This window comes from Ornithodoros turicata, chromosome 2, assembly GCF_037126465.1.
Source record: "Ornithodoros turicata isolate Travis chromosome 2, ASM3712646v1, whole genome shotgun sequence".
Taxonomy (NCBI): Eukaryota; Metazoa; Arthropoda; class Arachnida; order Ixodida; family Argasidae; genus Ornithodoros; species Ornithodoros turicata.
In genome coordinates, this window is record NC_088202.1 from 116,152,611 (window position 1) to 116,175,314 (window position 22,704).

A 22,704-nucleotide genomic window follows, 5' to 3' on the forward strand; every position below is an offset into this window, starting at 1 on the left:
TTAGCGCACCCCTTTTTTGTTCCTGGGCTGTAGGCATTATTTAAGAGTCTTAGCGGGGGGGGGGGGGGGAGAAATGCCGTTGTTGGCCACACACGTGCGGGCGTCGTCACGACTATAGCAAAAAAAATGGGGGGGGGGGGGGAAGATGAGAGTCGAAGGGTGAGGTATAGGCAGGATGAACGGTATTGATGAGATGGAAGTGCACTGTGGATGAGAGGTGCACTAGAGGGGTCTTTGCACGAGGCCCGTTTCATGGAGGAAACGCACGAGGTTGCGAGTTTTGGTAGTTCGTTCTGCAGAAGAAGCTTCGGGGAATAGGATGTCCGTCACTATGCCAGGCCTGGAGTGTGGGAGGTGGGTTTCCCGCATAATGTGGTATGCACGGCATTCTGTGAGGATATGATCGATAGTTTCCGAATGATGAAAGAGTCTTAACTTTTTAAGGCAACCTCCCAGACATCAAATCAAAATCTCCCACTGCCACCGCTAAACGGCACACGGGAGGGACGCCACTCTTTCCTCACGCGAAGCGTGCACAATAAACTTGGGCTAACGTTATCTCAAGCTAAACTACAATCTGTCTGTGTTTGTCCTACAGCATGGACAATTTCGTAAAGCAAGCTTCAATTTTGTAGAGTAGGCTTCGCCTGATGCAGGGTAGAGTGAGGTGAAGCCTACTTTCGGGAGGTGTCGTTCGTACTCGGTGAATAGTCGAATATCCGGAAACCCGAATATTGGGTATTCGATTCGCGAATCGAATACTTCGAGTGATTGATATTCGATTCGAATTCGAGAACTCGAATATCCGCATACCTCTAACAATAGGGTATTCCATGAAATTCTGGGCCAAACGAAGTATTCTGGGACTAATTCCGAATTCCGCGCGAAAAACCGAGGGCCTTAGGTATAGTACGTGATCAACTGTACGTAACCGCTAAGAATAAACGCGTTTTTGAACTTGAAGACAAAGCGTAAATGTGCCTCTAATGGCGTTGCCGTTGCCTTCCGCCGTCGTTTTTTTTTCTTTTTTTTTTATACTGGCGCTGCCCTATATCGCATTCAGCCTGCGAACGCTAGGGCACGAAAAGTATAACAAACAAGTAACAAGTACAGGGAAATAAATCTTTAAAGGCATCCGAAACGAAAACTTTAATATCGAGCGGCTTCACAGTATTAAACACATACCCAGCACGATTCTCAGCAGAAATGTTGGAAAGAAAGAATTGGTTCTTGAGACAATAACCTTTTACCTCACTGGCCACAGAGGGCTCCACTGTAAAACATTAAATTCTGAACACCCCGTGTAACGGCGATGGTATCTGTGAAATACCAGAAACTTTCCGAAGCCTTCAAACGCTAAGAATGATTTTCAATGTTTTTTCTCTACGTCTCTTTCCGTTTCTATATACATTTTCTTTCCAAGATCATCCCTATAGTTTCGTACAAAGTCCGTCGTATTTATTTTTATTTTTTTAATGTTTTCAATGTCACAACCCAGGGACGAATCGCAGGTCATTCACCTACCGAAAGCAATATTTCCATGCAGTATAAGAACGATGACATGTCCGACGAAATAAGATTCCGGTGGCATTCCTCTGGCCGATCGCATATTAGAACTTGCGTGTTTGTTAGATCACTAACTTGTCACGGGAGTGATAAGTAACACGAAAGGCCAACAGCAATTGGTAACACGTGGCATTGACAGGACGTCGTCCATCATGTCAAAGCAGAACACACGATCTTTCCTTGGAGATTCCCGCTTTCAGGCCCGACTTGCGTGGCTACGATTCCTAAACTCTGGATCACCTGCTGTATAGCTCTATCGTGATCCGAGTGATATCCAGATATATGGTACTTTGTGGATAGAGCGTGTTCGTACATTTACGACACAATATATTTATGGAAGTCACTTTTTTATAAACCGTTACGAGCGTTTAGCAAACCAGTAACCGTAATAAACCAGTAACACCACAGGGTCAGAGTATTTCCGCATTCAGACAATACACTTCGTAGTTAACTTAACTGAAGGTGATAAGATAACTAAAAGGACACGTCACGTTTTCCTTGTTAACTCCTTAGAGCAAAAATACTATACCTCCCGACCCTGGTGATTTATCACCGGGCACATGTGGCAATGTCATATTTACTACCCATCGTCATATTCATGACGATAGTAGGGATCAATACCAAAACGATATTTCGAAAATAACATAATCAGGTTGTAGAGAGCATTATATGTTGCCAGGGGAACGGATACGGGCTTTAGCCTATGTATAGGCCTTCCTTTTACGTGCCACCTAAGTTAGGTAAGGCGTACGGATGGCGAGTAACTATTCCAAGGCAACAACATCATATACTGACAAAAACACCACGAGCCTCAAAGGTGGCTAGGAACATCAAAGATGACTGTGTTGAGTTTGTCAGTTTTTGTGTTTTTCGTCTATCTGTTTGTGTGAGAGAGAGAGAGAAAGGGAGACAGAAAAATAAAAGCATGTAGGAAAAAATGTGAAGAGAGTGTGCACCGTGCAATTTTTTTCAGGCAGCAAGATTATGGCTGTATTGTGACGTATGTGACACGCGGCCCGCTGTCTCATTTCGTTTTTTATTCCTTAAGTGTCACTTTATTTGTACTTTATTTCGCATTTAATGGAACTACGTTGGCCGGCTCTTTTCATGAGCGCCACATTCTCCACTTTTTATTTGCCCTGCGCACCAACCCAACCAGAGTGCGTGCGTGTCCTTTAATTCCAATGAGGTCCGTTGTCTGTCAAGTCGTAGGTAAGCCGTGTCAGTGTAGCGTAATGGTTAGTACACATGACCGGTAATCCGACTTGTGCGTAACGCGTTACTAGTAATTGCGTTACTTGTAATCAATTCCTTTTCGAGTGATTTTTCGAGTAATCAGTTACTTTACTGTCAAAGTAATTTTTCGTGTAATCAATTACTTTTTTGAGTAATCGATTACTCAGTAGCTGATTACTTTTTTGGCAGCGATTAGCTTATCTTTCGGATGTTCTGCCCCAAGTCGAGCCCCCTCGTGCAGCCACCTTTTGCTGTGCTGTTCTACTGTAGCAAGCGGAAGTCATTGTAATAACGTTCTGAAATTTCAGGGTCTCTCTCCCTAATCTCTTCCTACACCAGTGTGGTGGTACCTGAAGCTTTGGAGGTTTAGCGAGTCATGGGGAAGTCTTCCCCGGCGATAAATGCCGTAGACGTACAGGTCGACTTGCCCTACGTGTTTTTTTTTTTTTTTTTTTTTGCGTGTGTGTGTGTTATTTCAGCTGTTTCGCTGTTGAACTTCTTTTTTTCTTTTCTGAGACACACGAAGATGGGTATAATTTGCGTGGATACAGAGTAACGACCGGAGTAACGCGTTACTTTTCTACTCATTACCCAATTACATTTAGAGCCGAGTAATTGGAATCGGTAATCAATTACATTTTCCGTAGAAGTAACAGTAATCAATTACTGTTTCCGAGTAACGGGCACAAGTCTGCCGGTACTCAAGTGGTGCAGGTTTGATTATTGCCGCTGCTTCACCTTTTTTTTACGGCTGCCATATTTCAACTTTTTTGAATCGGAGGGTTTTTATAATTTATTTGCCCAACGTCATTCAAGCACGGTGGTTGCAGGAGAAGATAGACAACCAATCCGCGAGAAGCGGATTCGATGGTGCTCCCAGAAAACCTCTGTGACATGCTAATTTGAAGCAGTGCTTCAAAGCTCCAAGAACATGAAAGCAGAAAACTCGAATTTGTCGATTGCGCCACAATTCGGGAGAGGTTTTCGTGTAATAATCCTCACCACGCGTAAAAACTGAAGCGCTACACGAAATAAAACGGAAAGACTCAGAATCGTCCACGAGGACGACGAAGAGGTGCTTGAGGGACGGAACCGTCAGGTGAAAGGGGCAAGAAGGAAAAAGAGCTCGAGCCGGAACGACGGGACAGTCTGGTGCGTGGCATCGAAGCAGAAGGGCTGGAACGACGTCACACGATGCTTGGGTCTATCCGTTACTTCGTTTTTTCTAACCAGAACTGTTGTTCTTTCTTGACTGAAAGCATCACTGCATCTGTCTTCTGGCGCACTGCTTTTGCTCGCCGCCGTCAAAATTAACCGCATCGCGCGAGCGCTTGGCCCGCGCATACGCCAGCGTCGCGAAGCTTTGGCTTATGTGTTTGAGACTGCATCCGAAACATTCGTCTGAGACTGGGTTGAAACGTACATTATCTCACGACAGCGTCTCGGTATGCTCGGCTGTGCGATTATCGCACCTACAAACAGTCTCCGCCTCGCATTCACGCTCACTGCTTGTTATGCCGCACGAGCGCTGGGTCTCAGGCCTATAGCGGTCAACGCTCCGCGGCGCTGACGTCTATGCAGGCCACGGGCTATAGTTATGACCAGATTGCGGATTCATATACACTAAACAGCCATAAAATATGCATGCAAATATGCGACAAGAAGAAAAAGAAAAACATGCAATGAAATATGCGGCATCAGCTTTGAAGCACGCTTGTTTTTGTACGGCTGCGACGTCTCCTCAGTCTACTAGCCCCTCAACGGTAATAAGAAATGACTAGGAAATGGAAAGTAATACACTGTCAGTTGCTACTTGTAGTCCGGTGGCCGCAAACTACGATATAGCCCACCAAGTTCTCGCAGCTGAAGCTGTGACGTTTGCCGGTTAAGATCAGCTTGTAAGCTGAGAAGCTCCTTTCACCGTCGCATGTTGTTACGAGAGCATGAAATGTGGGAGCCATCTCGGCGAAACCTACGTGGGCAGTAAGGCGCCAGGATGACAGTCAGTTGAACAATGCACGAATTTTCAGTAGGTCTGGAAACCCACGATGTCCTTGGAAGGACTGCGTTTCATACACTGTTCAATGGGCGACACTACGTCCAACGATTCGAGCAGGTATTCGCGAGCAAAGATTCGAACGGAAGCTGAGTTCTGAAGAACTAAGAATGTTTGCCGCAAGCTGCGCAGAATACCACAGGTTACCACGGGTTCCACCACAGGTTACCATCCGTCCTGCAGACTTCATCAGTGGTCACCACTTCCGAAGCGTAGTAGCTTTAGAATTTTTGACCTAGGGTATATATCATTTACATTTGTATCCATGTGCGTCCAGCATACGCATGCCGTTCTGATGAGGCAAGGGTGTCTGTCTGTCCTCCGATGTCGCGGTGACGCAGAGTCTCGCGCACCGTCCAATAGATTTCGGAAGGAGTAGATTACTGCTTCAAAGTGCTTCAGTGCTTCAAAGCAGTGCTCCAAAGTTCCAAGAGCATGAAGGCAAAAAACTCGAATTCGTCGATTGTGCCACATTGTTAATTATTCGGAAGAGGAAGAGCTTGCAAAATAAGCATTTTCAAGCGTTCTACGTTTTGTACAATTTCATGATAAGGTACTAAAACACGCAACTATCATCAATTGGAAGTGGGCATACCCAGGAAGAAGCATGCAAAACATGCAGATCCGCGGTCTGGTTATGACTGATGGCAGTTCTACTGTATGTGTGTCGCTGCTTACCTTTTGCTGACAAGATTCCTTACAACCGTGCTGCGTGTCCGCGTATCTAACGTGTTGTTGAACTCAAGCAGGCTACTTATAGGCGGGGTTCCGGGTTTGCGGAGCTTATTTCTTTGTCTATTCGGAGGGGTGTTTTTATGCGCTTGTTATTTTCTAAGAATTCAGAGTTATTTCTTAGTTATAATTAAGAATTATTTTCAGCTTATTTTCTTACAATTGGGTTAATACCTAAAACTGGAGGAAAAAGCGGCGGCTATGAAACGACATAACTCACGGAAATAATGCCTTGGGTTGCCCTTTCACGAAGACAATTTGTGTACCACTTGTGTCTACTTTTGAGGAGGAGTGAAAGAAAGCCTTAGGCGCTGTGGAAATTTCCAAGTAGACCTAGAAAATGTTTGAAATGGCCTCAAAGTATGGTCGTGTCGTGTAGATTTACTCCAATGTCTAGAAGCAAGGATGGATCACATGGATGCTCCGCGCATAGTTAAGTGGAAGACTCTTCCATCGGGTAAAGAGAGCCCCGCACTTCGTCATCGCTGGTGCTGGCGAGGCGATCTCGGCACAAAAGAAAATAAACATCAGGGAATGACTTTCCTTGCTGAGCTCTCAGTTACTGAACAAACAAAAGCGGAGCTTGTCGGATGCGTCCGAAAACCCACTCTGCGTCGTGGTCTTGTGGGGCTCTACTTCTCCTGGCACATTCATGTACCCCGACCAATTTTAGATGATTAGTTGCACTGCTGACAAGAAGACTTTCCTTGTGCTGCCCGTCTGCGCAACCATCTGACGTGTTGTCCAAACTCGGTATCGTGTGATAAACAAGCAGGCTACTGGAAGACCTTGCCAGCACCACTGAGGGAGGATGCCAATTTTTATTCTGTCAGACGCAATCTCAAAACGTATCTATTGCTAGTACACTGTACTACAGCTGAGCGTAGTAACACACGAAGTTTCTGGACATGTTTGTCGTTATTGTCATTCACAAAGTCATCCTGACTTGTGGGCAATATCACCACCAGCGTGCACTGATGAAAGTTTCTATGCAACGTATTGACAAGCGGCTGTTCAGCCTCGCGAAGATACTCCGACCATGATCGAACTCTACCCACCAGAAGCAAGGCCTTCGTCTTCTTGCGGAGTACTTGTGCTCCACCGGTGTGACGACGGATCTCTGAAAGTGCTCCCCCCATTATCATCCCCTCATCCGTTTCCAATGTGCAATAGTGTAGTGTACCGCCTCAGCGGCGGTGAATCCGCCACCTCATCATCATCCAATGTATGTGTGTGCGTTGTTATCCACAGGTACCATGTCAGTTTGTGTCTCGCAACAATGGGCATTCGCGGTCCTCTCATGTCCATTGTCGCTGACGTGCTTTAAACTTACAAGGAGCTGCTGGACCTGGGCCATTGCATAGTATTACAGTGGGTACCTGGTCATGTCGGCGTACCCGGCAATGAAGAGGGCGACCGGGCTGCCCTACGGGGTCATCAGATATTTTCAGCCCACTCTATTATCTTGCCCAAAGGTGATCGTCACGCCCTCGGCCGTGCTCTCTCTGCAGACAAGACAAGATCACAGTGGCTGCATGACATTACACCCTACTCTCTGCTCCACGCAGTGGATCCGTCTCTTTCACTTTCGCTTCCTCATTGCCTTCCGCGACACTACGCATCCCTTCTTCACCGCATGCGGCTGAACGTTGCATTTACACCAGTTATGAGGCAGCGTCTTGGCCGTGCGCTATCGGACCTTTGTGCATCATGCAATGTGCGCGCTGACCTGCACCGCATACTTATGGACTGCCCGGACTACCAGCGGGAGCGCGAGATCAGCGAGCAATCGATCACCGCCCATTTACCATGGGCAAGGTGCTGGGCCCATGGTCCAGTACCACTCATACGCACAAAGGTCTCCGTCACCTTTGGGATTTCCTGTCATCAACAGGCCTCTCCACCATGCTTTGATTACCGGGATCCTCATCATCTCGATCATCATCTCTCATTACGTACAAGTGGCACTGGGGCAGCGCCCAGCCTGCTGGCCGGCATCAGCCCCATGTCATCATCGTATCTTTATGTATGTATGTATGTATGTGTGTGTGTGTGTGTGTGTGTGCGCGCGCGCGCTTGCATTCCCCATTCATCATCATCAGTGTATTTGTTGTTGTTGTACTTGCATAATTGTACTCTACATTTTGTGTGAAGGGGTTTATTATTTTATTCCCCACATTCCCACCAGCAATGGGGTAGAGTATCGCCTCTGGCGATGAACCTCCCCACTCTCCAAAGTCAAAATAAAGTTGTTATTGTTGTTGCATTTTGTGTGTGTATTTTTTCCCTTTTTTTTTCGTTCCTTGCAAAAGACCGTATTTCCTGTTCATTTTGCTGTATCACGCTGTTCAGAAGCCACAGGGTGATGATTGCAGTAAAGGCTTTGCCCACGCAATCCCGTTGAAAGACTATGTTCAATTTGTGTACCTCAGTGAAAATCATTCGACTCCTTTGACTCCATTATACTTGAGCGCACACACGCAAACGGCTCTCTAATGATTTTAGCATCATTATGCGCGCTTATTTATAGCACTGCCTATCGTTAATTATGCACGTTTTTACTGTGCACTCTGTTTCCTTTCCGCGAGATCACACAAATCACGGCACCGAATGGGAGAAGATTTCGGAAGTTAATCACCGCGATGAAGGCACTCGAACAGAACCCCAACATCATCCCGAAAAAGAATCGCCCCTCCCTAAGATACGGCGCGTGATTAAGAACGGGCCCACGCGGCAAATTACACGCCGAGGCCCGAGGGCATTGCTTGTTTGCGCCTGTTGAGCAAACATTGACATTCCCTCAGAAATCTATCGACGCGTCAACGCCAAGTCACCCAAATTTACGCAATGCTGCTGTAACACAAACAAACCTCTCGGACAAAAGCTTCTGGGCTGAGCCACAGCTTTAGGGGTCCGCGTTCTTATGGAGTCATATTTTCTTGTCCGCAATACCATAAGTTCTCCTTTCTTGGCAGTGCGCCTTATCCTAATTGTAACATATACCAGCCGTACATTGGGCGAGCCTCTTTCGGGAGCTGTGAGCGCCACCACGGATGTTGTAGATATATACACATATAGTGAGGTTGTCAACAAGGTATACGATATGGCTGAAGAAGTGTTTTAAATAAATTGTCTATTCAGTCCGTGAAAAAGAAAGAAAGATGCGATGGGTTCCTGAATGGGAGCGTGATATATCGTGTGTGGGTTGTACACTTTCTGTCTGTTCTCCGAGTGAAGTAAAGTTGACATAGCGTTTGTGCTTACCATGTTCAATTTCGTGCGACAGTATGTAACGGGTGTACCGGATTGCTTCAAATATGTGTTGGTTAAAGGGACGGTAGCATCCGGAAACCCAGCTAGGAAACCAACACCGCTGTTTTCGGCATCGACCGACGATTCACCCGGCTAAGTTTTTCGTCCGAAAAGTGATCATAATTTTGTTTATTGAGTTAAAGCAATAGTGTGGGCAAGTTGGTACATTTTTATCGTTTATGGTACATCTTTTAATTTCTGGTACAGTTTTTATTCCGTGTTAGCGCCACGAAGCAACTGCGGCTATGGGTTGCGTACAAACGTGGACAGATGGAGAGAGGACAGCAGGAAGGACTGGGGGACGGGGGGGTTAGCATGCGCCCTGGGCCGACTTCAAGGGGAATTTTGGAGACATTCGTCTGGAAAGTTTTCAGCACGACCTTGGCTACCACCAACGAGCGGACACTTTAATCCGTTCGGCCATACCGCTGGTAGATATTAAATAAACGAATTTTAAAGATCAGCGCTGCTTCCGCTGCCGCAGGAGCGCAAGGCGGCGTGACGTCACTCTCTAGGCGGAGGAGTGAGAGCGCGGGGCTCGGAGGGGGAAAGGCGCCGTCCAGACGTCCAAACTCTATGAGACGCCCGCAGGACCGAAGCATTCCTTTTCTCAAGGTCACGCTCTGATTGGTTCTAAGGGAGTGAAGATTTCTCGTTTTTCCAGAGAGGGAATTCCGGCATACTCCCAACATCCGGCGTCTCCTCTTGTCATGTGCTCCATCGAATAACAGTGACACTACGCCACTATTTCGCGTGGGATTTTCTATTCCGTGTGCAGTGGTCCAGGAGGAACAAAATGGCACTATAGTTTCAAAATCGACTGGAACGGATGCGACTGTCCCTTGAAGTAGAACAGTTAAGGACATACGGGCTCCTAAAGGAGCACTAAACTGCAAAAATTTCTCCTTCCCGAATTACAGATGCCGTTACCTTAACACCAAGACAGAAGGAACGGGATTCATCCGATGCGCTTTTTTTTAGGAAGGAAATAGCAGTTCATGCTTGCCCTCTTCCCCTGTTTGGCAAGAGGCGCGACATGGCGGGGCGGGTACGTTATCCAATTATCGCGGCAAAAACGTTTGCGGGGACCAATGGAAGGCCGCCTCGCGGTGTCGCACTTCTTGAGAAGGAAGGAAGAGGGATCCCCCGCGCTTTTATCACGAACGCCGGAACGAGTAAATCCCGTTCCTTTTGTATCGTTGTCAAGGTAACCGCATCTTTCATCCCGCGACGAGAACTTTTTGCACTTTAGTGCCCCCTTAGGGAAACACCCTCGAGGAATGACCATTCGACCACTGAGAAGATCATGCGCCCATTTTCTTTCTGAGTCCTTCTATATCATTGATCACTTGGGCGATGAAGGAAAAAAGTACACAGTCCAGTCTGGTAGTAGTGAAAACGCAATAACGGTCCAGGGAATGAAGCACTCTTTGGAATAAAACTTTAATATTCACAAGCTTTGTGGCTAATATTCACAAGCTTCACAAGGGATTGTGAACATTAACGTTTTATTCCAAAGAGTGCTTCATTCCCTGGACTTATTGTGCTTTCATATCATTGATCACATCATTACTGATGGAAACAATCATAGAATTCAGGACAGAAGCCACTGAATGATCTTTCGACTGTACTTGATGGACGTTTTACTGGTGCATCAGAGCGTATGTGCACATTATCAATAACATAATGCAAGATCGATAATTATCTGTTTGCGCAGCTTACTTCACTGGTCTATAACGCCAAACTGTTATTTGTACAGCAGAGCTTATATATATATATATAATGTGCGAATGAGAGTTTTGTTTTCTCTGTTTCATTTTTCTGCTTGATTGTTTATGGGCGTGTAGAAAGGAGCCAAGCAGCGTTTGGCATTTAACAACGCTGAATACCATAATTTTATATTCGGCAATTGGTTGAAGTTTAAACGTTTGCGTTGAGGATTTCTCAGACTGAGCAACGGTTCAGTTATTTCGCGTATTCTGAAAGGTCAAACCAGTGGCAGAGCCCGGGGGTGGTTGGGGGATTCAAACCCACCGAAATCGTACTATTGGTAGTTAATAATAATTGGGTGTTTACGTCGCGAGACAACTGAGATCATGAGCGACGCCACAGCGGTCGGTCTGTGGATTGCTTTTGCCCACCTGAGGGTTCTTTAACGTGCGATGAAAGCTCATCACACGGCACCCCGTATTTAACGTCCCTCGCGGAAGACGGCGTGTCTAAGCAACTTGTACCCTGCCACCAAGTTCCTGGCGTCCTCGGCCGGGTTCGAACCCGCGATCTCGGGATCAGAAGGCGAAACTATTGGTAGTGCATTTGGGAAAGGGAAAAGGGGCGAAAGCGTCCACTTCGTGTGAAATTCCCAGAGAACCCCCCCCCCCCCCCCCCCCAACAAAAACGGTTTTCGGTAAACCCCCAGGTTTGATAAGCAATTTCGTTCGTCAACCATGATATTTTTATACGGGGTGCTTCGCTTCGCTGGCCTTCCAGTAAGCGGAAGTACTGCGGGAGAGCACAAGTGCAATAGACAGGATGAATTATAGGGAATGGTTCATACCGGGATTTTCGGTTTCTAAAGCAAGGGCCTTTGCGTCTGAAATCATCAGTTGGATTTACCCCGTTTCGCGGAACAGGCTGTTCAGAGCCAGCTGAGCTAAGGCGACAATGTGACCGGAGCCTTGCAGAAAGTTCTAGTGGACATCGCGGCCTCCTTACACATATTAATAGCTTCCTTTTCTCCCCTCCTTCATACGTGCAGACATGCATGCACAAACACAGACATGTTCATTCTTATTTCTAAGCGGTTTGGAGTAACCAGCTCCTCGGTTGTGGTCAACATCTCCATTTCTTCCTACACCTCACCTCACTCTTTTTTTTACCCGCGTCAAAAGCCTTTGTCGGTGCAAAATTATGTAAAGGACATCAGTATCGCCTTACAACGAACATGTTATGGTGCATTAAACAAAAGTAGATCAGCCCAATCTTCGGGACATCGTTTATCCTGAAAGCAAAGGCAAACAAAGGGGAAAGAAGTAGAATCCCGAAACGTTCATAATGATGGCCATGCTGGGGTACGTGGTCAGCTTAGACGCAAAAGGACCTGCAACGTACGCAATCACGTTGCACGTCGTATTAGAGAGTTTTAGTACATCGTACGCTATCGCCTTTGCGTGCGGAAGAGATAGCGCTGGTGGTTCTGCGCAGTGCGCGAAGCTCTCTTTCTCTTGTGGGCGTGCGCAGAACCATCAACGCTATTCCTTCCGTACGCAAAGGCGATAGCGTACGACGCACTAAAACTCTCTATTGATCGTCACAGAAACGATCCAAGAACATGAAACAGGAGCTCACATTTCGAATCTCATTTCCCGGAGCGGGGAAGCCACACGCAAGCTGCATGTCGATGTCTCCAAAGCGGACGGCCGTCATTGTTTCTAAAACTACCGAGTTATTGAACGCCTTCCTTTCCCGTCGCCTGCGTACGTGCTGCGTAGGTTCCTGCTTGACTAATGTTCTTCGCGCAGCATAAACAAAACGTGCATCGTTGAATAGAGATGGGTTATGCTCCAGATGCCCTCTGCTGTTTGTCTTTCTTAATGACTATTCTGCCATTATCTTTTCCCGAGTCGAAGGTGATGGGGTTAGTGATGATGATGGAAGTGCTTGCCGTAGTCGGCCGCGCTTAGGCGGCGTTGCGACACGGGTTGCCGCGAAGCCAATCCCCTAACTCTATACGTGTACATGAGGATAGCTGGCGTCAGAGATCCCTTTCTTCCTGCGGGCAATCGATTCCCGAAACGATTCTCGGAAGCCACAGGCAAGAGGGCAAGAGTATCTAAGACAAAGGACTCCACGTACGATTAACCCGCCATGCCCGTCAAGATATTGTTTTCAACGTGGGCGTAAAGTAGGTTACGTCGGATCAGCTACCCTTTCTTCCCTCTGGCAAGACAGCCACCTGCAGACTCAGAGCGATCCTGGCTCCCAGACGACCCAGAAGCCCAGACGAGTGTTTGTGGACGGAGCTATACTTTTAAGCCAAAAAGCTGTTAATGTTAACGAAGTGACTGTCCCATTGTATGTAAGAGCCAACCCTGGCGCGTAGAGGACTCGCCGAGTCTCTGTCTATTCTCATCGACACATCGAACATGTAATAAACCTCTGTTGTTGTTGTTGTTGTTGGAGACGGACCCCTGCACGACTGCCTCCGCTCCGCTGCCATTTGGATCCCGGATCGCAAAGCGGGCAACTTCACGACTATCGCAGGGGGGGACCGTCCGTCCTGGGTCGAGGGAAACTGTGCCGACATTTGTCTCAAAGCGTGTGAGGAAATCCCAGGGAAAACACCCAGACAGCACAGCCGGCGCCTGGGTTCGAACCCCCCTGAGCCGAAGAAAAAGACTGAGCGTATAAGGTTCAAGCAAATGAAGGTTCAATAGACATGCTGAGCTCAAGATCGCTGGTTCAATCGCGGCCGAGGACGGTAGCAATGTGGGGGTGGTAAACGTTGCTTCCAGCACCGTGTGTCGGATATTTCCGGCGCACGTCAAAAGAGCACCAGGTGGTCGAAATTATCCGCAATCCTATACCCTGCGGCACGTACAGCATTTAGCCACACAATTGTCGACGGACACACCGTACGTTTAAATCCACTCCCAATCATTTAGACTCGACACTCGAGAAGGGCCACGTAGCTTCCCACACAAAAGGTCCTCCGTCATAGAAAGCCCACTGCTCTCTTCACCGTCTCTCTCTTTTGTATAGTACAATATCATAATGGCATTCAGAAGTCGCACTTTTCTGCTGCCTGTTGAAATGTATGAATCCTTACGTCTAATTGCTCTTCTGAATGCTCGAATTATGCTTTCCAGTCGCGGCATTCACGGCCTGCGACATTTGCTTTCCATTTGTCAAGCGATAACTTGCTCAATTGCGTCGCGGAATAGCTTTTTGTGCTGTCCATGAAGTAAGTTGTATGCGTTGTTGATTGTGCCGTCACTGTTCTAACCGCGATTCACACGCAAGGGTACGTTGATATATGATGTAATACGTGAGGTAATATGTGTAATATGTGGTAATGATATAAGGTATATGGTTTCTTGTGGTGACTCGACTAATAAGTCAACAATAAAAAACAAACGCAAAAAATACGCGTATTTCCCTGTCAACGTGGTTCGATCAAAACCTCAACTTGAATGTTCAAAAATCGTTCGTTGCTCTGAGTAGTTGCCTGAGGTGAAACGGTATCCTAATTTCTCTACGTGCTTCCTTCCGCCATGGGCGAATTTTCGGTGAAAGTGTGGACACCTTTCCGTAAAAGGTGTGGTGAAGGTGTTGTGAAAGGTCCCGTAAACGTGAAGGTGTGGTTCCTGCAAAAGAAATCTCGTTTAACGCATCGAAAGTGGACTAAACACAGGAGTACGCTGACGACACCTACCTGATTTGTAATGCTGATTTATTAAACTCGTTTAGTTAATGTATTTTAAAACGGATAAAAAGTTTTCGAGACCTTTAAAGAAGCAATGAGGTGCCATTTAACGTGGCTCGAAACCCTGCCTGATCTGTTATGCTATCTATCAAGAATCACCATGTTTTCTATATTTTATATATATATTTATATATTTTTCTATATTTCTATATGTCTTCTATATTTCATGTTTTCTATATTTTCTCTCTTCGATGTATCATAGCTGCGCAATCGAATTTACAAAAAATAGTCGGGAAAAGCCAGCCGCGTACGGCCGACACGATTCTCGCGGGAAGTGGACTGGTCCCCGTGCCTTTTCTTTTCCTTTGTTTCTTTCTTCTCAGCTCACGCGCTGCTTACACATGTTTGAGCTGTGTCGCTGTATACGTCACGAGCCATGTGCCCGGGGATCATAGTACGTCACGGCGTCTCCTCCTCCTGCAATGCGCTCTCTTCACGAGACAGGAGTTTTGACAGGTGTGCGGTACAGAGGCCTCGCGCGCGCGCTCTCGGCAACACCACCTAGATAGAGAAAGCTTGCTTACTTGCCGCCATGACGTAACAATTAAGAGTCAGCCAATGAGGATCGTGTTTTCAACGGCGGTATAGCCGATCACGAACGTGCTTTCAGCGGTCGTGGCCATGAAGACGAACCCACAGCCGTCTGCGAGTTGAGATTGAACGTCCCTGCGTACTAAATGGGAAAACTTATATGGGAAATGAAGAGCAAAAAGGTCTCAATCTTTCTCAAAACGGATTTTCTGGAAAGCGTCTTGCGCTTTTTGTCTAAATATTTAGGTCTGCGGGTTCCAGGGGAACTGCAATGATTTGCGGGTTCTTGAGTTCGCAGAACGGTGAATCGCAGTAACAGACGAATTTTGACTCTTAATCGAAGGAGGGAGAGGAGGCAAGTGCAGACCTTCTGTATCTAGGCTTCGTTGCTCTAGGTCATCTGCGCATGTCGTTCTTTCGCAGGAGCTCATTTTATTCGTTGCAGAGCACACCATAGTGAAAAACAAAAAAAAAAGGTGGAGGGGGGGTCACCTCAGTGTTGTGTGTTGTACACGACAGCAGAGCGCTCTTTAGAAAACTATATGAACATTGACATTTACGTGATCCCCATCTGAAGTGGAGCGTTCCGCGGCGTCCACGAACTCCGCCAGGAACAGCGGGGGCGAGAGCTGTCTCCTCACGGAATCAGTTCATGTCCGAAGTGTCCCTCATTTTCTCTCCTTCTTCGATACAACAAATTAAAAATGCACGCGTAACGAAATAATAAATACGTAAATAAATTGTCTCCATCGTTGGGCATATATAGTGCCAAAACGCGTATGAAATGCAGTAGGTTTATGGGGCCATCGTTGGCAGCAAATTTTTGGTCGTGTGGTCCGATAAAGCTACGGACCGAGTAGCACGGCGGTTGGCTCTATAAAGCTACTGCTTCAAAACCGAAGGCCTTAAAAATGCGGCATGGCAAAAACAAAAGAAGTCATTCCACACGTCGTGACTGCAGACGACGGAAAAATTCAATACCTGTTAGGAAGTGCACAACACGCGAACCAAAAGTTCCTTCCTTCTGCACACGTCCAACGTAAAACTCGAGAAGAAGAATCAAAAGACCAAACCCAGTCATGCAGTGAAATCTCGACAATTGCTAAGTGGAATCGATCTGTTCGCCCAAAAGCAAATGTCGAGCTCCACTGCACTCTTAGTGATTACCATAAGGGCTGGTACAAGGAACGCGCCAATGCTATCACAACTTTGGTCTTATTCTCTGAAATACGATGCATTTCTGAAGATAATCACCCTGTCAACGAATGCCTCTCTCTGCTTCTCAACGAGATTATTCTTCAACTTTCATTTCTCGAAGCGCCGCCACCTGCCGTGAGGAATGTCTGATGATATTTCCACCACATTCTCTCAATTCTTTTTTTTTTTTCTCGGAAAGGTTTTGGGCGCAATTGAAATCGACGAACATGGCTTCATGAACATTGAGAAACGTTGATGTGGATGTTGACCAAAAAAGTATAGAAACGTATCAACCACTCACACGTTAACTTCGCCTGAGCAGGGTTCGCGTGCCTCCTATGAAACCGAGCAAATACAGAGCAGCAACAATAAGTACGTAGTAGGGCGGCATAACAAAATTGTGTTTCCTGCTTTCACTTGGGCAACCACCTCACCTCACATCAAGGCAGGTATAGAAAACGCTGAAGATAAATCGCCATGTCAACTGAATGCTAAAAAGAGCGGTGCCTCGTTAATATGGACACTTTCGTCCCCGACCAAAATCGTCCATAAAGCTAACCGTCCATATTATCGAATACCAAGGAAATAACAAAGACAATGATGAAGGTTTATTGGAAAAAATCCTGATTTAGTGCCTGTTTGCAGATACACCGTTTGAACCATAGCAGATGTGACCGCTGGCCTGGCGTTGCTCAAGTCGTCCACGCCACAACCTGACAACTTACCTTGACGAGTATACAGCCCCTGTTCTCGTAAGCTGCCGAGCAACTATGTTTAACTAAACGCAACTAAACTTGCACGAGGGCCAATCCCACGTGGATGTGTCTGGAACAGTCATGACGTCATACAGGATTTTCCAGGCCCTTCATGTCCACAAATTACCCCTTTTCCTCTTATAGTTCTTGTGGACAGCTGTGAAGGAGAGGGCATAGCTCCCTACGCAATGGAACGTCCTACTTTAAAAAGTTCTCCTGCAGATTGTGGGGAGAGGGTGGCCCTCTATACCGAAACCGTACATAATAACGAGGCAAAAAATATGGACGACGTGTGGTTAGGATGCTGACCAGACGGAAATTCATTGAAAAAGTTTGGTCCTCACAAAAATCGTCCATAATTCGCGTTGTCCATATTAACGGGATCCATATTAACGAGGCACGATCCGAGTCAACAAAACATCGACGAAGAAAATCCGTTTGCAACCCACAAAGTTAACGTCTAATTTATGATACCTGAGAATGTCGCTTTGAAGTCGGAAATGTCGCCCCGAAAACAGGGGGGGGGGGGGGTGTATATTTATTAGACGAAAAGAAAAAAAAACGGGGGAAAGGTCGGCCAAACGAGACGTCGGCTTGCTATTCCAGAAATAAATAAATAAATAAATAAATAAATAAAGAAAACAGGTTATATTAACACTGTCCAGCTAACGAATATTCAACGTAATTCAGGCGCTGGTTAAACATACATACAACGTGCCGTAACGTCGACCAGAAATGAGTATTTACAGCAGCAAAGTAGCGTTACTTTTACAATGCCATGAAGCATGAAATTTACGTTGTTTTGCTGCTTCCTGAATGGCGGAATTTACGTTGCCTTCCTGCTACCTGAATGGTTAAATTCATGTTTATTTCGTTTCAATCTGAATCGTTAAATTTACGTTGTTTTGCTGCTACTTGAATTGTGAAATCTGAGTTCTGTTTTCGCTACTGGAATTGCGCTTGGGTATCCCGCTTGGATATAGATGTACTGCTTGCGACGCTGTTGTCTGAAATCAGCACCCCGTGGTTTATCCCATCTCAAACATCGAGCTGTTGCAAGATCATTTCTTTCGAGTAAGAAACACGTGCGGCATATGGTATAGCTTTAAATACAATATTGGAACAACATATTGAAGGGCACTCAAGGAAATATGGGCTGCAGAACTACTGACATGAGATTTCAGACAACCGTGTCGCCAGCAGTACTCTCATCAAGCAGTAGCCACTATTTGCGAACAGGATGGAGCATATACTCAAATGCAAACAGTTGGGGGCATGCTGATTAAGTATAGTAGGCCGTACAGCGTTTGTGTAACGGTGACCAGGATCCGTCTTTGAAGTTAACCCTTGCATTTGCAAGAGTAAACTGTACTCAACAACATCCCTGATATTCCTTCCTGTCATATATTGTGTTTCTAATCCAGGCTTGCGTCTCTAATGTGATTACCTGCTGAATGAAATTATAAAACCAGTAGGTTTCCTCTGTTGGTAAGAGTGTTACGGTGGTGGTAAGAGTGTTACACAGTGTTATGTTTCTGGAAAGTCAATAAACAACGTTTAGGAAACGTAGAGCCGCAATGTTCCTACAACGTTGCTCTGCCATGTTGCATGAACATTGACGCACGTCAAGTCAATTTCTTGACGGAAAATTACACTCATCGACATTACTGCAAGTTGCATCTACGTGTAAGCCTCGCGTGAATTACGTTAGTATACAATAGCTGGTCGATGTTAATTTAACGTGTTTTCGGGGCGACATTTCGGATATTAATTCGGCATTCCCAGCTATCATTAAGTTCACGATGTTGTGTCGTCTGGCGCTTTTCCGGTATTCTTGACAAAATTGGCCACGTCCGAAATGCCCATGGTCATCCCAGAGGTATGACGACTGTTGACCAATCCGTAATGTAACACGAGCAATTCTGTGACTGTTCATAGAGGCAGGTTCGCTGTTTCTAATTTAGAAAAATTCCAAAACGATGTTGAACAAGGCTCACGTTGAAACAACATACACCAATACGTAACACAAACATGTACAGATGGGACAAAATGCGACACATCAGCCTTGTTTTGAGCGCATTTGCCACGCGAAATTGAGATGTAAAACTATCGCGGCAAAAACGTTGCGCAATCCACATTCCTTGTGGTGTAATTTTTGTACAGAGAATCAGCGTCGCGCTAACGTTCCCCTCTTTGATGTTGTTCGCTCAGCAAGGAATGTGCGTTATATTTACGCAGTGCGGACCGCCCGTTGAAAATTCACGTGTAACCTACGCAAATCTGATGTCTGAACCGTTCATTCCACATTTTGCGACCATACTCAACGTTGAATTTGCAATCCATGCACCATGTGTGTTCACGGGGGGGGGGGGGGGGGGGACACACCCTTTTCGAATGTCATTTCGTTTTCTTCTTTGCGCTAGTGCGCTGATATGAAATACAGAAGAATCCCTGAAAGCCGCAAAGTTTAGATTGTATCGTGCCACTTCGTCTGATTATGGCCAGTGTGTATCGAAGTCGCTCTGTGCGCGACAGACCTTGACGCCGTGTTAAGGCCAATAAAAGCAAAGAGGTACAGCCGGGGGGAGAGATTCTCCACGTCACTCGCCTCTAGACCTCCCCTCGTATTTAAGCGCACAACGGCCGTGGCCCACAAGACCACCAGGAAGTAACACAATATCAACCACCCTTAATTAAGTAATGCGTGTAATTCGCGTTTAAGTGATTCAAGAGGCCTATCTGCGAACGCTGAAAAATGCGATCCGTCTGTTCACACCGCAAAAAAAAAAAAAAGTTTCCCGTAAGACCACACATTATAAACTGGGGTCTTATATTACGGTGTTTATTGTTACCGAATTCGTCGTCTATTGCCTATTTTCTCTTACAATAAGTCGGTGTTTCCCGGTTAGTTTTGTGGCTCCCACTTCGTTTAAAAACAACGTTTCTAGGGAGTTTAAGTGAACTGTTTTCCCTCAAGCGGTACCGCGGAGGGCCAAGACGAAGGAGGAGTCACTCAGAATGGGAACCCTCTGGGCTTAATCGCTTGCACGTCTAACGAGCTAACGGAGGGCGGGGCCGGCACTCGTCGAGAAGCTGGTCGTTAGCTGGTTAAACAGCAGCAAAACACGTTCGCGAACCGCTTGAGTAGAAGCGATTCACTGAAACTTCCTATTATCTAATAGACAACGGAGATCATTTGAAATCATAAGAGACCAAAAAATCTGCGGCAGGCCAGGAGTATGACGTAATCTGAAATTGGCACTCAGCAATGTTCTTCGTAGAAAACGATGGCTTATTTGTCCAGGTTCTCATCAGAAGGAGAACAACGGAAATCGCGCGAACCATCTGAAATGTCCTCTCAGGGTTCGCAAAGGGAAGGCTAACAGATGACGAGAGCACATCGTTGGCAGCTCTGTAGCATGAAGCCGGCGTAACGTACAGCTTCATTTTGGGGCGAAGAAATCCCGTGGTGACTCGATGAAGCGTGCCATCCTCCCGGAAAAGAAACTGATCTACTTTCGTGTCAAAGAAGCTCACGCGTGCAACAGGGCTACCACGGACATGCAAGCGGGAAGGAGAGGGATGATAAAAGCTACACGCATTCTGCGTGTAATCGGCACATTTCGGCTAAAAGCGGTATGAAATTATTGGTGAGTGTTTGCCGTTTCTCTCTCTCTCTCTAAAACATGGTCATTCGGATACTATGTACGAAAGTGTACGGGTACATACACGTGGGCTATGATCAAGAAGTTCAAAGCATGAATAGCCGCATGAGAAGCGAGCGGTGCAGGTTCCATATGGCTGGTGTTGGTGACGGCGTGCTAGTTTCCAGCGGTCAGCACGCCGCGATGTCTGCGCTGGTTCCATACCTCTAATCATATTACTGAGGACAAAAGAGAAGTCATGCAAAAACGCGTCGCAATCTTCCATAATACGATAATGCACGAAGTGGGAGAAAGACGCATCGTACATTACGGACACGAACGTAGCACAAACAAAAAGGGAAGAAGAAGAACAGCCCCTGTTCGGAATATCGGCGGCTGTCGTCCTGAGGCCCTTCCCTTAAACAAAAAGGAAGATTTCTGTAATACCATATGAATGTGAAGAGCATTCGAGTCCTAAATGTCGCTACAGAGACATCGCTACAACGCAACGTCTTCAAGGCTCTACAGGTTCCCGCAAACCATGTACCGCATCAGCACATATATGAAATTCCCATCCCACCATAACTCTTACAAAAGAACCGCTTAATTCACAAGTGTACGCTACCGTTGACCTAGCTCTACCTCCGCGTTGTACCTAAATAATAGCCTACATAACACTGTCGCTCGCGTATGGCACGGTTCCCATCACTTAGAAGGTCAATGGCACTATACCGGGCAGGGCACCTTTTTTGCATGCGCAAAACACGGGCTTTGCATGATAATACAACCTGCGAACAAGGCACGTCTACTGTGGCGTTTCTATTAACATAATTTCACGATTACAATGGATAAGCCGATTTTCATTCAACGGGCACACTTCCGGCAAGGGCGCCGCGATGGCTTAATGAGCAGATAGGCGACCGATCCCAAGCACGGCACGGCGATCGCACGTCGAGCACCATGAATAGGAATTAAGTTTGGAAAGGCATTACTTTTCATCAGTGTTCTGTTTCTTGTCGCGCCCAAAAATGCCTGAGCATTGAGTTAGTAGAGCAACATCACGTACGTGACTGCAGCGCGTTGTGATACTGCGATGTCAACAGAGTCGACAGTGAGTGTCCGGCATTCATGTGCTGGACAAAGGAACGGATGAATAATTTCATATAGACGTGCTTTCATAGTGCATAAGAGAAATGCGAGCACGTAACCTATACAAGCGTATCTACATGTTCCGTCCGCGATGACTTATGAACGACAACAGATAGATGACATCCGCTCGGTGATCAAAAGCGTTCGATATCTCATTGTTCCGAAAAGATATCGTAAATACACGTTGAAAGAAATGCAAGGTCTTCGAGACAGCGAAGGAGAAATTAATCGTTGAAACGATATCGCAGCGATTGGTAATCACGCATCACAAGACAATGTCACACATTCCGGTGGGTCGGCGGTTAACCTTGGCTTGTTCACTTTAATCGGAAGGTCCCGGATGTCGTGCAATAATTAACGTCTGCTCACCTGGACATATCTGCAGCAGTGACGCCCACGCCAAGGCGAAGCAGTATCCCAACCAAGTGGTAGACATCGTCGATATTCGTTCAACAGCAATGAAGATTCGGAACACTCGAGTCAATGCAGGACGACGTCAAAGTTCTCATGCTGGACGAAACAGCTTTCACAGAATACACGCGATAAGAGACCGGAAGGTTGAAGTACTCAGCCGAGAACGTAGCGTGAAAGAGGCCTGGCGTGCTTCGACGCTGGTGGAGAAGCGGCGACTGCCTCCTCCATGAGCGGACCGCGTGGCATCACTGAGCCCGTCCCCCTCTCCCTTGTACCGTTACCTCGGGTTCCTCCCTCGCGAGCGGAACGCGAGACTCTAGCGCCGCCGTGGCGCGGGAGGTTGCAAAGGCAGCGTTCGCTGTTGCGGTTTGCGCCACGTGGCGCCTCGGGTTCGCTGCTGCACTGCAAAACAACCCCGCATAATCGAACGTACTGAAAGAGCCGGGCGAGAATATTTAGCAGATGATAGGGCACAGTGGAAGTCGGCAAAAACCGGCGTGAAATAAGAGAAAGGAATACGGAAGGGTGTCTCAAACCCGCAATTTTTAACCAGCACACCGTCCAGGTTCTCCGGGTAGCGTGTTGCACTGCTGACGAACGCCCTAATAAATGACACGCAACATTTTC

At 46.6% G+C, this 22,704-nt stretch overlaps 1 protein-coding gene across 1 annotated transcript in view; it reads right to left on the bottom strand.

Moving 5' to 3' along the window:
- Nucleotides 1–22,430, bottom strand: part of LOC135383969 (uncharacterized) — a 155,897-nt gene extending 133,467 nt beyond the window's left edge. Inside the window, exon 1 of the mRNA XM_064613240.1 lies at nt 22,033–22,430. Within this exon, the coding sequence (XP_064469310.1) occupies nt 22,033–22,099 (67 nt within the window). The 5' untranslated portion in view covers nt 22,100–22,430. The remainder of the gene's footprint in view (nt 1–22,032) is intronic.
- Between the last annotated feature and the right edge of the window lie 274 nt (nt 22,431–22,704).